The sequence below is a fragment of the Hemicordylus capensis genome, chromosome 4 (assembly GCF_027244095.1).
Source record: "Hemicordylus capensis ecotype Gifberg chromosome 4, rHemCap1.1.pri, whole genome shotgun sequence".
NCBI lineage: Eukaryota > Metazoa > Chordata > Lepidosauria > Squamata > Cordylidae > Hemicordylus > Hemicordylus capensis.
Genome location: NC_069660.1, coordinates 220,610,673 through 220,624,925, shown reverse-complemented (window position 1 = coordinate 220,624,925; position 14,253 = coordinate 220,610,673). Strand labels below are relative to the sequence as shown.

General features: G+C 42.3%; 1 protein-coding gene across 6 annotated transcripts in view; it reads left to right on the top strand.

Annotated features, from left to right (window-relative positions):
• KIAA0319 (KIAA0319 ortholog) overlaps positions 1–14,253 on the top strand; it is a 62,484-nt gene that overhangs the window by 19,757 nt on the left and 28,474 nt on the right. For 5 of the 6 annotated variants that reach the window (XM_053246896.1, XM_053246899.1, XM_053246895.1 and 2 more), the window contains 8 exons: positions 43–800; positions 5,041–5,218; positions 6,169–6,273; positions 6,415–6,512; positions 7,542–7,629; positions 10,445–10,537; positions 10,635–10,767; positions 11,448–11,676. In XM_053246896.1, the coding sequence (XP_053102871.1) occupies positions 43–800; positions 5,041–5,218; positions 6,169–6,273; positions 6,415–6,512; positions 7,542–7,629; positions 10,445–10,537; positions 10,635–10,767; positions 11,448–11,676 (1,682 nt within the window). The remainder of the gene's footprint in view (positions 1–42; positions 801–5,040; positions 5,219–6,168; positions 6,274–6,414; positions 6,513–7,541; positions 7,630–10,444; positions 10,538–10,634; positions 10,768–11,447; positions 11,677–14,253) is intronic. The other variant, XM_053246900.1, reaches the window with a different exon arrangement.

Here is a 14,253-nt window from a genome sequence, read left to right as displayed (position 1 = left end):
GTGCTGTTGTCATCTTCCTGATATCAGTGCCTGTTATTTCAGGGTGTTTCTGTGAGCAGTGCAGAGAAGGCGCCAAGTACTCTGATGCAATAATATCTCCCAATTTAAAAACAACTAAAATTATGCGGGTCCCCCATGCGGTGTCAATGTCAGATTGCATGGCAGCCTGCTGTGACCTTTCCAACTGCGACCTGTCTTGGATGTTTGAGCGGCGTTGCTACATTGTCAAATGTCAACATAAAGAAAACTGTGAGCCTAAGAAAATGGAGAAGGTGAAATCCTTTTTGACCTTTGTGCAAAGGCCTGCACAGAGACCAACTGCATTGCTGGGGTATAGGCAGATGCCGTCAAATGTGATCCGCTCTATGGCACTGCAAGGTGACCCATCCGAGGAAGTAAATAATCTGAAGGAATTGTCTTTCCTCAGCGAAGAGCATAGCCTTGAAGACATACCAGACTACCCAGATGAATACGGGGATATGGAGCAGAACCCTTTTCAACTGAGCATCAAGCATGAAGAGAAGGAGAATGTTAATTATGCTGACTGGGACTTGGTGGTGACCACTGAAAACCACATCAACGCTTCGGAACCGAGTAATGGAGACAAACAAGAAAAACTGGCAGAAAATGAAGAGAAAGCTCCTTTGAGAAGCGCTACAACTGAAAATGAATTTGTAGTGAATTCTGTCACTGAACAACCCGGAGAGTTGCCAGAGGTTACCTTGGACCCAGTGGAGAAATCTGAAAGTGAATTAGATTTCCAACCATCTAAAGAAGCCAATAGCACTTGGGAAGAAGAGGTATGTCTGTTACCAATATCATTTTAGAAGTGATGTAGTTCAGATTGGAGTTGCACAAAAATATGTGCAAATAAACAATTGATAAACAATGTAAACAATGTAAGAGATGTGAGTCCTATGTAAAAAATGTGTATGCCACTTCTGCACTTCAACTTCATGTACACATTGGTTTAGGGTAAAACAATGGGGAGAGGTCTGAGCTTCCATCCTGTTGAGGGCTTGACTGACAGGGTTTATATCTTCTAGCTGCTCTTCCTCATTGTGGTAGATGTATAGAAGAGGAAGACTGAGGAAGAGAGAGTTTGCTTTGGAATTTTCTGCATCTAGCAGGTAACATAATGACTTTTTAAAGAAAAAGAAATATAGTGGCTGGCATCCAGACTAAATTCCTTAATATTACTACTCAGGAGTTACTCTAAAGAACTTCTTAATTGCAATAGGACTGCCATTGAGTAACAGTCAGGATGTCAGCCAGTATGTCGCCCAGAAGTTTGGGGTGGCATGCCAATTCGATAAATAAATATTGCTTTGTAAGTAGTAAAGCAGAGGTGGACAACCTGCTGCCCATAGGCTACGCAGAGACTCTGAGGGTCTTTGCATCTTTGAAATGTTAAGAAACTCGGGTATTTTTCCAAAGCAAGAATTTAGCTCTTGTAGTTGAAGAGACAACCTTGCATACACAGTGGCAAAAAATTCTCATCATATAGTACAGTACCCCGTGCTCAAATGATGAGCTTGAGTACCTCTGCATTCTGTTCTACAATTGCATCATTTAAAGGCACTCAGATTTCTACCAGATAGTAAAAGAGGAGGAGAGAAATGAGAAATCGTGTATATATGTGCCCAGGCTTGGAGAGATGCCCATGTGTTTGGAGCATTGCCTGTATTAATGGAGGCAAATGTGTGTTGCTGATGATACTTTGACAGGCATATGGAGTGTCCCATATTCAGATACAGAGGTTGACATTCCATGCAACAGAAAGGTGGTGTTAGGGACCCATCAAGCCTTTGCTGCAAAGTATGAAAGGCAGTCTGGATGGTGTTGCATGACAGGGCAGTTATGCAAGGCAGTTGCTCAGTGCTAACTTTTACGCAGTGCTGTCAGGGCTTGCCTTTTGTAAACCAGCCCTGATGGTTCACTAACACTGGTTTCCTACTGCACAGAATGTCTGCCACTACATTCCAGTTACCGGATGCTGAGACGACAACAGGTGCTGCCCATTGCCACGGTGCTCTCCTTGTGAGCTTCCTAGGGTTATTTGGTTGACTGCTGTTGGAGACAGAATGTGCAGGGGGCGTAGGGAGGGCATAGGCAGCCCGTGTTCTCAAGGGCAGCACCCATTCCCGCAGCGGCACACTCCCGCAGCGGCACACTCCCTGACCTAGCATCCCATGGGGAGGCTGCCGTGCCTCCACCGCTCAGCTAGGCCCTGTGCATGTGCAGAGGCCATTTGAGTCGCCAGTTGCTCAAATAGCTGCCGCGCATGTGCAGAGGCCTGCCGAGTAGCAGGGGCAGGACAACCTCCCCATGGGTCAGGGAGCGCTGCCGTGGGAATGGGAGCTGTTGGGTGCACGTGGTGGCGAGGTGAGGAGAAGGGGTGAGTGAGGCAGCCCTGGAGGCAGGGCAGCATGGGTTCTTGGGACTCATGTGCCCTATTGCAGCTCCGCCCCTGAGAATGTGAACTAAGGGCTTATCTACACTAGTTTTCAAGCTACTAGTTACACTAGTTATCCCCCCATAGGCGTAACTATAGGGGGGGCAGGGGGGCACGTGCCCCGGGCGCCATCTTTGTGGGTCACATGGGGGGCACCGCCAGATCCCAAAATTTTTTTTTGAAAAAAAATTTTTTTTTGAAAAAAAAAAAGATTTTCAATACAAATTTCTCTGGTGCCCCCTCCCCCACGAGCGGTCCCTTCCGCGCCCGTGCCCCCACATTGCTTTGCTGGCCTGGCTTTCCGGCGGGCGCCTAGTTCCATGCTCTTGCCTTTCCTTGGCTTGCGATGGAACTTATATCCAGCCAGAAAGAGGCCCTCTAGTGGCTTGCCAGCCAGGGTGAGGGAGGGTCTCTAGTCACGCACGCACGTGTGACTTGGCCGGCGTGCCGAGTCGCGCTGCGCATGCGTGCGTCCTCCCAGCTCGGCTTGTCTGCACATGGCACGGTCGCGGAGGAGAGCGTTGTTACTGGGGCTGTAGGCGCAGGCAGGAGGACACGGACACCTGGCGGCACGGACAAGAAAGGATTCGGCAGGCGGGCGGATTCGACGGGCGGGTGGTCACAACAAGGTGTGTGTTTTCTCTTCTGTCGTGTTGTGTAGTCTTCTTATTCTTATCAATCCCCGATTCCCCGCCCGTTCTGCCACTTACTTCCTTCTGCATCTCAGCCTTACATGATCTACGAGCAGCAGCAGCCCAACCCCTTGGTGAAGCTTGTGGCCGCCCCCCCTTCAATATAGCTGCTTCCCCATCATCTACGAGCAGCCCAACCCCTTGTTGAAACTTGCAGCCGCCGCCCCCCACTTCAATCTCGCTGCTTCCCCCTCCATTTGAAACCTTTTCTGGTGTAAATAGCGTGCGGTTTTGGAAAAGGGGAGTCTTTCTTTAACAGCGGGAGAATAAGGAGTCTTTATCACCCTAGTCCCTCGAATTACTCTGGAGTCCTTGGTTTTCGTTTTGTTAAAATACATATAGTCACTCACAGGGTTGTTGTGAGGAAAAACCTAAGTGTGATGTAGGATGTATCATCATTCATTGCATCATAATTCAGATGTTTGAGATACAAGCCAACTTCACAGGGTTGTTGTGAGGAAAAAACACATGTGTGTCAGTCAGATGTATGTTGGGGGCGGCGGCGGGGGGGTGCAGCGGGGGGGGCACAATTTCAGTGCTTGCCCCGGGCGCCGTTTTCCCTAGTTACGCCTCTGCTCCCCCCATTGAATCCTGGCAACTATATATATAGAAACTGGGGTTTCTAACGGAATTCCCACCAATTCCCAGCATCCTCACCAATTCCCAGGATTCTTTGAGGGAACACGTGACAATTAAACCAGAATAAAATGGATGCTAGTGATGTAAACATACCCCATTTGGTATGAGCTACCCTGTTTCCCCGAAAGTAAGACCTACCCCGAAGGTAGCAATGCAGTCTCTGTATTCTTGACAATATAAGCCACCATGACTCTCCTCCATGTAATGGCTGATTTCAAGAATCCGCTCTGAATTAACATGTGAACATTAGTATTAGGTTTTTCTTTTTCCTTTGTGAATAAGGGAAACCATAACCCTATGTTAAAGGTATTATGGTTTATATACACTTCTGATCTCTTCCCAATTGTTTTGCAAGCCTTTCAGACAATTCAGATGTCCAATTCAGTGTGTGCTCAAATTGAGGCACTGTACAAGGTGCTGGCTTTTAGATTATATTCAATGCGTGTAGCCATAGGCCATTGCACCAAAGAAAAACAATCACCCATCCAGCACTTATTTCCTGTTGAAAGATGGCAACTTTCTGATGTTTAATTGGAGGTATTTTATAGGTATTTTGTGAATCCTATTATATCCCATTCAACTGCTGGTCTCCTCTATAGCTGTGAGACTACCTAGTGATCATTGACATGTATTGTTTTCATGGTTGCAGAAGGAATTGTTTTGTAGTGGTTGCACAAAACTGGATGTATGGATATGTATTTCCGTGTGGTGGCTGACATTCTAACAAAGTTCTTGCAGAACAAACAACGTTGCACTAGCACACAAAGATCGCATAGTTGTGCAAAAATGGGGATTTGCAAAATTGCACTTTTGCACTACAGTGCTCTTAGTACAAAAGCTTTCTTTTAAAAAAAGAGGAAGCATGCTGTGGTAGCGCAACACTAGTCTGGAATGCAGTCTCCAGACTTAGCGCAAGTAACTAGTGCAACAGCTTTGCACTCGTGCAATGTCCTTCTGCAAGTGCTTCATTAATCAGGATACCAGCCAATAACATTTTCCACTAACTCCAGGGGGCCTTTCCTGTTTCTGTTAGACCTTATAAAAATTGCCAGGCATTTGATTGCCCAGGTACCTTCATGTTTGATGCTGAGACCTAGAAATCTACAATATTTTCCCATCCCTGGTAGATAGTTGTTTGTTCTAGCCATAACACAAATTTGCACGTGGGTTTTTCATTACACTGTTGCCATTGTGCATCCGATTGTGAGGTGTAACATTCACAGTACTTAAATATTCCTACAATTCATCTTGTAGGTTCAAACACCTACTTCAGATATCGTGGGATTTCTCTCCCCTGCTACAGCACAAACTCAAACAGGCCTAGGCAATCTCATACAAGATAAAAATACAGCACTTCCCACCAGTGCTATCACTACTGATCAAGTGGCACCAATCGGCTTCCCACTAGTTCCCACTGCTGCTGCCAAAACAGGTAAATTATTTGTGATTGTGGTTTTATTAGTAGTGCGTTTAAGTCTTCAGTAATTGTTTAAATCAGGCTTGTCAGTAGCTGGTTGCATGTGATTCTCTTCTAGATGGACAGAGGCTTGCTGTATACATGTAGCAGCATGAATGGTGGAATCCTGAAGTGGTAGACTGGACTGTACCGTGTCAGACTGCAGATGGGATTGTGCCATTTTTTAATAGTTCCCCATGTAAAAACTGCAAAGTAAAAAGCAATCTATTACAGCAAAGAGGAAGGTTCTAGTCAGCCCACTCCTTGTTGTGCTAGCATTCTATTTGGAAAGTGTTTCCCTTTTCTGTTTTTACATAGAACATCAAAAAATGGTAGCAGTCTGTTGTATAATCCACTTACCACCTTGTCAGTCAACCATCTCATTCCTACCTCATTCAGTTGCACGTGTAGACCAGGCCAGAGAAGTTTTAGAAAAGTTTTGGCCATAAATGGCTGGCATAAATATATGTGGGCTGGTTAAAAAAAAACAAAACGCCACCAGTGTGGATTAGGAACTTTTGTGGATCTCTGCAAGGCTGACTGAAATGTTGTGCAAGTTGACAGGTGTTGCACCCAAAATGGGAACTATTCAGTCATGGAGCTCCTTCCTTAAGAAGACAAAACATAGATAAGGCCACAAACCTGCAAAAGGAAAATACCTGCATGTGGAGTATCTTAAACTGATATATATGATAAACTATATTGTCTACTTAAGAAATTCATTTTGCAGTTCCAGCTTCAAGGGGGAAATTTGTCAAGTCTTGGGGGAAATTAGTAATCCTTAACTACTATTTCATATGATTCTTTTTCCAGCCACAGAAGGTTCTTTACTCAGTAAGTTGAAAGGTGCCAGCCATTGAATATCATGAGTCAAGTTGTCCCTTGGTTTTAAACAAACCTTTCTCCTTCCTTTTTTCCTAATTTAGCTGCAGTAAAAGAACTCTTGGTGTCAACCGGAGATAACCTACAAGTCACTTTACCAAAAACAGAAGTTGAATTGCATGCATTTGTAGTGGCACCATCACTTTCAGGTGAGTTCTTCTTGTGTGGTGGAGGGTAAGGGGACATGCCAATTGTCTATCATGTGAAGGCTAGCTGAACATGGGAACTGAAGCCAGATCTCACAGCCAGCCAAGCGAAGACAACATTGCTGTGCTGTTTCTTCTTTTCAGAGACAGCCTATAGTTATGAATGGAGCTTGATCAGTCACCCTGATGACTATGATGGTGAAATTGAGGACAGGCACCAACAAACCCTGACACTTTCTCAAGTAAGTCAACTACTGCCTAGTCAGATTTGACTCTTATTCAGTGTAGGAAAGATATTCTGAAGTAGTACAGATTTGGCTGCTGTGGGTAATGTATCTTGAATGGCTGCTAGAAAAGCTGGTGTCAGTGGACCTACCCTATCAAAATCAGGGCAATATCTGCAACAGGACCAGAATAATACAGCCTTTTGACAATATAGCATCTAATAACTATCTACACCTAATAACTAGCACTTAAGTACTTGAAATGGCTGTAGTCTGAGCTACACTACTGATATAGTGAACACCAGTGCCAAGTTGAAGCTAACTGAACACGTTTCTGAGGGCTGCTTCTTATGGTATAGATTTCGCAGCTATCTAGTCTGTATACTAAGGTACTCCACAGTGAGTGTACCACATAATATATGAGCCTCAGCCTTCATAATATGCATCTGGATTGCAGTATTGCCATTTTAGTGATGCTGTTTCAGTTTGAACCAGTTACAGAGCTGAAGTATTTTTCTTTGTCAAATGAAGAAGGTGATCTATGGAGCTAGAGAAAAAGGAATAGCTTTTCTTGCAATTTCTTATTCAAATATGCAGATCAGGCCTGTAATAATGGAAGAGACTAAAGATTCATCAAGCCTAGGTCTTTTTCTCTGGCAGAAGCCAATCAGATGTCTGAGGGAATTTCACAGGCAGCTCAAGGTGGTTATTGATAGCCCATCACATCAGATGTACTTCCAGGCTTACTTCTTGGCTAGACTCTCATATTTCTACTTATACTTGCCCGGTGCTGCCAAGATATATTACATTTCCTCCCCCACAAATGTCCCTTATGGCAAGCATAGTTACAGTATTCTGAATTGCTCTCTAATGCCCTGCTCCAAGTCATTCCTCCTTTAGGCATTGGGCAGGATGCTGGTACATGCTCATACATCTAATTCTGCATTGTGGTCTCTGTATCAGTCATATAATCGGATGTATACATCTTGCATGTAACTGGATTTTTATTTCTATGGTTTTGTTGTTTTTTTAAAAATCCTATTTCAGCTCCCAGTAGGTGCCTATGTCTTCAAAGTGACTGTTTCAGCTGAGAATGCATTTGGAGAAGGATTTGTAAATGTTACTGTCCAGCCAGGTAAATCAGTTTCCCAGATAAATGAATCTCTTGCTTTTCTATACCTACATGCTGGTTCAACACATGATCCTTTAATTATGCTCAAATTTCATCAGATAATGACAACTATAACAGCTTTACAGCTTGTGTGTAATAATCCTTCCCTATCTTTTAAGGAAAAATAAAACTCAGGGTGGTGAATGTTCAGGTGCACCCAGCCTTTTAATTTGCTGCTCACCTTGTGGGGATGGAGTTGCCCCCAGGTAAGTGTTAATGGAGCTGCTCGGGGGTGATTGGCAAACACCTCTAAGTTAGTGAGCTGGGGTGGAGCAGTCCCAGGTCAGAATAATTTTTGTGCAAAGTTCTGGTCCCGGGGAACTGAACTGAAAGAGAGGTTGAAGTTCAAAATACATTAAGCTTTTATTTGAGGGTTTAGGGGTACAGCAGAGTAAGAGAGTTGATTCAAGCAATATTACTATTAAAAATACGTTACAGAGATTAACCAGACTTGCAAAGAGGCGATTTAGCTTGGTGTCCAAATTAAAATGATGTCCAGGCTGGCTAGAGAAAAGAAGGCTGTGAAGAAACAGGTTTTTGGATTTAAGAAAAGAGCAGTGATAGGAAGAGCCCAGAGGGGCATAGTGATTATCATACAACCTCGTCCTTCCATTAGTGGTGATTGGACCCCCAGATGCAGCCGGAGGACCTCTTTCCTCAGGGGTGGAAGCAGGCAGCAGCAGAGACCCCAAAGCAGCTCGGGGATTAGGCAGCAGGGGTGAATCCAAAACGTGTTTCTTCTCGTGTAGCCAGCTTATTGTAGCAGCAAGGTGGGCTGAGTAGATCGGGCCAGCGAGAAAGGCCGATCTGGAAGCTGAGAGTGAGAATGGCACAAAGAGCAAGACATGGCCTGGTGTTATGGCTGATGTCAGGTCTGTCGCCCAAACAGTGGGTGACTCTGTGGTATAGAGACCAAATGGAGCATACTGGTTCAAGAAACCAGGGCCAGTTATAGCCCTAAATGTACCCTGAGGTGAAATACTAGCTGCTCCTTCTTCCTGAGGAGGGAAATTCCGGTGGATCTCAAAAGGATCCATTGTCTTTGTTTGCTGTGCTTGAGTAAAACACAATGATCAAGAACAACCTGCATGTAAATGGACTGAACGGACGTGCAAGGATGGTATCTGTTAGGTCGGAAGGACCTGGTAAACCAACCAGTAATTTCAATGAGCTCACCTCTTGAGTTCCTATTGCCCATTAGCTTTTTTGTGATGGGGGAGGGGGTTCATAGTGCCTTATCTGGCTTTCCTGCTGAGGTGATTAGCATTAGCTTGTCTGAGGCAACTGTAGAGGAGGGGGAAGTAAAGGCAACTGTAGAGGAGGGGGGAAGTAGAGTAAAGTCTTTGGACAGAAAGACCTTGAAAGTGGAATTATCTCGAAAGCTAACTTGGGTCTGCTTAGGCATTCCCAATAGAGGGAAAGATGCAAGGCTAATCCCCTTTCAGCTCACTTGGTAGCTGTGAACCTTGGGATTGTTTTTAATGAAAGGCGGTATATAAATTTAACAAAATAAATAAACTAACTAAATAAATAAAATAAAATAAACCTGGGGGCATTGTCCCGCTGCCTGCTAAGTGACCTGTCTGCAGTATGCCAACAAACGGGGAGCCCACAATCCCATGAGGCTCCTGAGCATGTTAAGAGTGAGAACTATAAGCCTGTAGTTCCAAGCATAAGCAAAAAGGCTCCTAGGAGCCTGCAGAATGGCAGTGCTGGCAACATAAGCACTGGAGAGTTGCAAATTTCATCCACCACACTGTTCTGTTGCCACACATTCAAGCTCCACCTGCTGCACTTTAAAGCTGGAAGAGGTGAAAATAACTCAAGCTGCCTGTTCAGATGACTTTGTGCTGTGGTGTGTTAGCCTTGTTAGGCAATGTTAAGCACTGGGTATCATATAACTATATGCATGGGCATTTTGGATTTTCTCTCCCTCTTTAAACTTCAGAGCAGCTGTGCAGTATTTTAATAGATGCAGCAGAGACAAGTAGAGTGTGGGTGACTTTGCAAGGCTGATCTAGATAGGTACATGCATCCCTCTTCCTCCTGCCTCCAAACTGCATCCATTTATTACAAAACAAATGTATACAAGTGTGTTTTAATATACTAGATTTCTATTGTAGAGTATTTCACACGTTCAGCAGAACTGGATATTTTATTTTATTTTATTTTATTTTTACATGTTGTATCCCGCTCTTCCTCCAAGGAGCCCAGAGCGGTGTACTACATACTTGGGCTTCTCCTCACAACAAGCCTGTGAAGTAGGCTAGGCTGAGAGAGCAGTGACTGGCCCAGAGTCACCCAGCAAGTATCATGGCTGAATGGGGATTTGAACTCGGGTCTCCCGGTCCTAGTCCAGCACTCTAACCACTACACCACGCTGGCTCTTTTTTAGTACATTTATTTAGTACTTTTATATGCTGCCCCATATAAAAAAGTCCCTGGGCGGTTCACGATAATATTTGAAGAACTTTCCTGAGATTTTTAATTTACAAAGCTGTGTTTTAAAACTCTTGTTCCACCCCTACCTTGTACAATCTATCCTATTTGGATTGTACCCAAAGTGGCTTAGCTGTTGTAATTTACAAAAATTAATTTTTCTTTTTTATTGCACTCAAAATCTATTTTTGCCCTATTGCTTAAGGATTCATCTTGTTCAGCAGCTAGAGAATGATTTTTGCTCGTAGCTTTGTGCCTGTATTCTATCTCAATATGATTGAATTGCCTGGGATAGATTTATTTAATTAAACCTCAGCCTCTGTTTCTCATCTTTACACAGCAATCAAAATAAATCAGCCGCCCATTGCTGTTGTGTCTCCCAAAGCCCAGGAGATTTCTTTCCCTACCACTTCTGCTTTCATTGATGGAAATCGTAAGTACCAGGCAACTGTGGTTTTGCAGTATAATTAGAACTGCTCATGATGAAAATCAATTCTTAATTTATGACTCTGGCATTTTCTTGCATGTAGAAAGCACAGGTGATACTAAAATAGTGAGTTACCACTGGGAGGAAATTGAAGGTCCCTTGAGAGAAAAGAAGATATCAGCTGATACAGCCATTTTACATCTGTCTAACCTCATTCCTGGCAATTATACTTTCAGGTGAGTGGGCAACATTACTGCTTTCTGCATTTGCCTTCACAAGCGACGACCTAAACCAGGGATGGCCACTTTCCATTTTCTCAAGGGCCAGTCTGTTTTCCAGTCACAACCGAGGGTTTGAACTGCTGATTCTTTCCTGGATGGTCAGGTTCTACAAGCTATATAATATCTATGGTTGTTACTAGATATACAGGGCTCTACAAATGCAAAGTACAAATAAGCATTTGAAGAGCCCTTGTGGGTGGTCTGAGGTGGGAGATCAGTGGAGGGTGGGGAAAGTTAAGGAATTAATTTATTGCTGGAAAAATCTCCTTAAGGGACAAATTGCTTTTCTAGAATGTTCATGAAACAGCAAAGCCGTTTCCTATGCAATAGAGACATCTTTCCCATCCTCGCCAGTGAAACTGTGAGCAAAATACTTCCCTACACATCTTGATTCAAATTGGTTAGGTCCCCTGGGAGTCAGATCAAATTGGTTTATGGGACAAATGTGACATGCAGATCACCAATAACCTATCCCTAATAAAAAATAAAAGTGTATTTCTTTTGACCGGGGAAGCGTGGTTGTGGTTAAGGGATCCAATACACCTTTATTTTGAACATTGAAGAAATCACACTGTACATATCCAGGTGAAATTTCCATATCCAGAAGAATTTTCATATCTTTCCCCCCTCTTTAGGCTAACGGTCATTGACTCCGAGGGAGCCACTAACTCCACGACAGCCTCTTTGCAAGTCAACAAACCTGTGGATTATCCACCTGTTGCCAATGCAGGACCCAATCAGACAATCAACTTGCCTCAGAACTCCATTACATTGAAGGGAAATCAGAGCAATGATGATTATGGGATTGTAAGTTACGAGTGGTCCCTGAGTCCCAAAAGTAAAAGCAAGGTGGTAGCAATGCAGGTAAGTGGAGGACATTTTGCTTAATCTCAGGTAATTTCTACTGTATCTAATACTTTTTGGAGCAGGAATTTTCTGATTCTTGTTGAAAATGGGCATTTATGATGAACTCACTAGAGGTGAGGAGAAAGGCATTGATAGGCTTACAGTGGCTTACATATTTGCTTGTCGCTAACAAGCCAAGACTAACTAGTCAAGATGGGTTTTTAAGCAAACCCATTTCTCTGCAAAGGAAAAACAGCAAGTTGTGATTAGCACACCTCAAGTGGGCTGTTTTGCCTTTGTAGATCATCACATATAATAAAAGTGTTTATTACTTAATATTTATTTAAAATGTTTATACTCCACCCCTCCAGTACACTACTGCTCAGGGCATCTCATAACATTTATAAAATAGATACAATGTAAATTAAGACTAATAAAATGAACCAAATTATGTTAAATATGTTTTAAAAATAAATTGTTTTGCAATGATAAATTGTAAGCAGGAGAAATATCCTATCTATCTATCTATCTATCTGTCTATCTGTCTATCTGTCTATCTGTCTATCTATCTGCTGGCTGAGTGAGGATAGAAAGAAATTTCATTGTATCAGAGGACAAAAATAAAGGACATCTTTGTAAACTGCAGCATCAGGTGTAAAGGTCTTATGATGCTCAACTTGCTATGTTTGTCCAGTTTGGGCTGATTTTGTATCTCTCTGCTTTCTTTGTGGTTATCCCCCAAAGCATGGGCTTCTAACTTTGCGTCCCCAGATGTTGTTGGACTACAGCTCCCCATCTCCAGCCATAATGGCTTTGTGGCTGGGAATGTTGAGAGGACCCAAAGTTGGGAGCTCCTGCCCCAGAGTGACATGAAGATGCTTCATCAGCTGTGGTGGAGCAAGCTGATGGCACTGGGCTCATGCCAGTTGGCCCAAGGGTCTACTGATGCACATTTTCAGAAAAGTCATTTATTAACTCAGCTAACGTTTTCAGCTGCAAATGTCACAATAGCATATATTCCCATTTCAGTTGCCTGTTTTATATTCAGTGTCCATCTTAATGTCTTTCAACTTAACTGTGGTAAACTATCTGTGGTTGAACCATTTTTGGAAGGGCAGTATAGAAATCGAATAAATAAATAATAAATAAATAGTAGTAGTAGTAGTAGTAGTAGTAGTAGTAATTTATTAGGATTATTTCAGTGGTAAATTTGTTTTCATTTCTTGGTTTAAGAACAGTTTGTGCATCCCCCATAGTGACCTTTTTCACTTCTTAGTTTAAGAACAGTTTGTACCTCCCCCATAGTGACCTTTTTAAAGGAATGGTGAAGAATATTACTAATCATTTTTTAGAAGTTACTTTAACGATTTTGAAGGAATGGTTATTCCGTTTATCATCTCTTATTTCCCCACTTACCCCATTAACATGCCACCCTCAAATTACAGAAATAATTGGAAGAATAAAAAGACCTGAGAAAGTTAGTGAGATTGAGAGATGTATACCATAAAGGTAAACTTAAGACACTCAAATAAAACCACTTTTTATGGAACACAGTTGATCATGGTTTCAGTTGATACAAATGAAGATATTTCTGTTTTCATCCCAGATATTATCTATGGCTATGGCTGGTAGAGATGTGACTGATTTTGAGAAGTTGGTGAATAGAAATAAAAGGATTAATATCTAAACTCTATTTGATTCTGTTAAAACATGAATTAAAACCATTGACTGGATTAAAACTTGTCTGGGAGATGGACCTGTCAAGAACTTTTCCTGATGTAGAATGGGAAAAAATCTGGACTAGTAAATCTTTATATTCAGTTTCTACTCAAATTAAGGAAAATTATATGAAAATAGTCCATAGATGGTATATGACTCCAGTGATATTAGCGTATATTGCAAAAAACAAGTTTGCTAGATGCTGGAACAATGATTGTAAGGAGAAGGGGACTTGCTATCATCTATGGTGGACTTGTCCAAGAGTTAGAAATTTATGGAGATTGGTTTTTATAGAGATGGCAAAAATCACTGACTAACAGATTTGGCCAGATCCCCTCTTGGCATTGTAGGTATTTTTTCAGGAGAACATGAAAATCTAAAGATTTACTGTCCTTTATGTTGATAGAAGCTAGATTGATCATAGCCAAAAACTGGAAAGAGGGAGTGTTATCTCTAGAAGAATGGTATAACAAACTCTGGTATATTGCAACAGTCGAAAAACTGATTTATTCCTTAAATGTCTGAAAAGGTATAATTCCATCTCAGTCTTTTATTATGATACAGCAGGCTCTATTATTATGCTTGAATTATAAAAATTATGGTAAGGAGGGGACAACCCAATTTATCTAAGTTTGGAAAGATGCATTTGTTTGAGAATGACCTCAACATTTATGTGTCTAATGTTTTGTAGATACAGGTTTGGGGTTTGTTTTTTTAAAATGATTTTTAAAAAATAAATGTATTGTAATGGTGTCTGGCGATATTAAGGTGATATTAAATTAAAAAAATTGGGGGGGGGGGTGAGAACAGTTTGTACTGTTTAATATTTTTCTTACCTTCTGACTTTCCTTTGCATGACCCCCTAACCCCACCGGC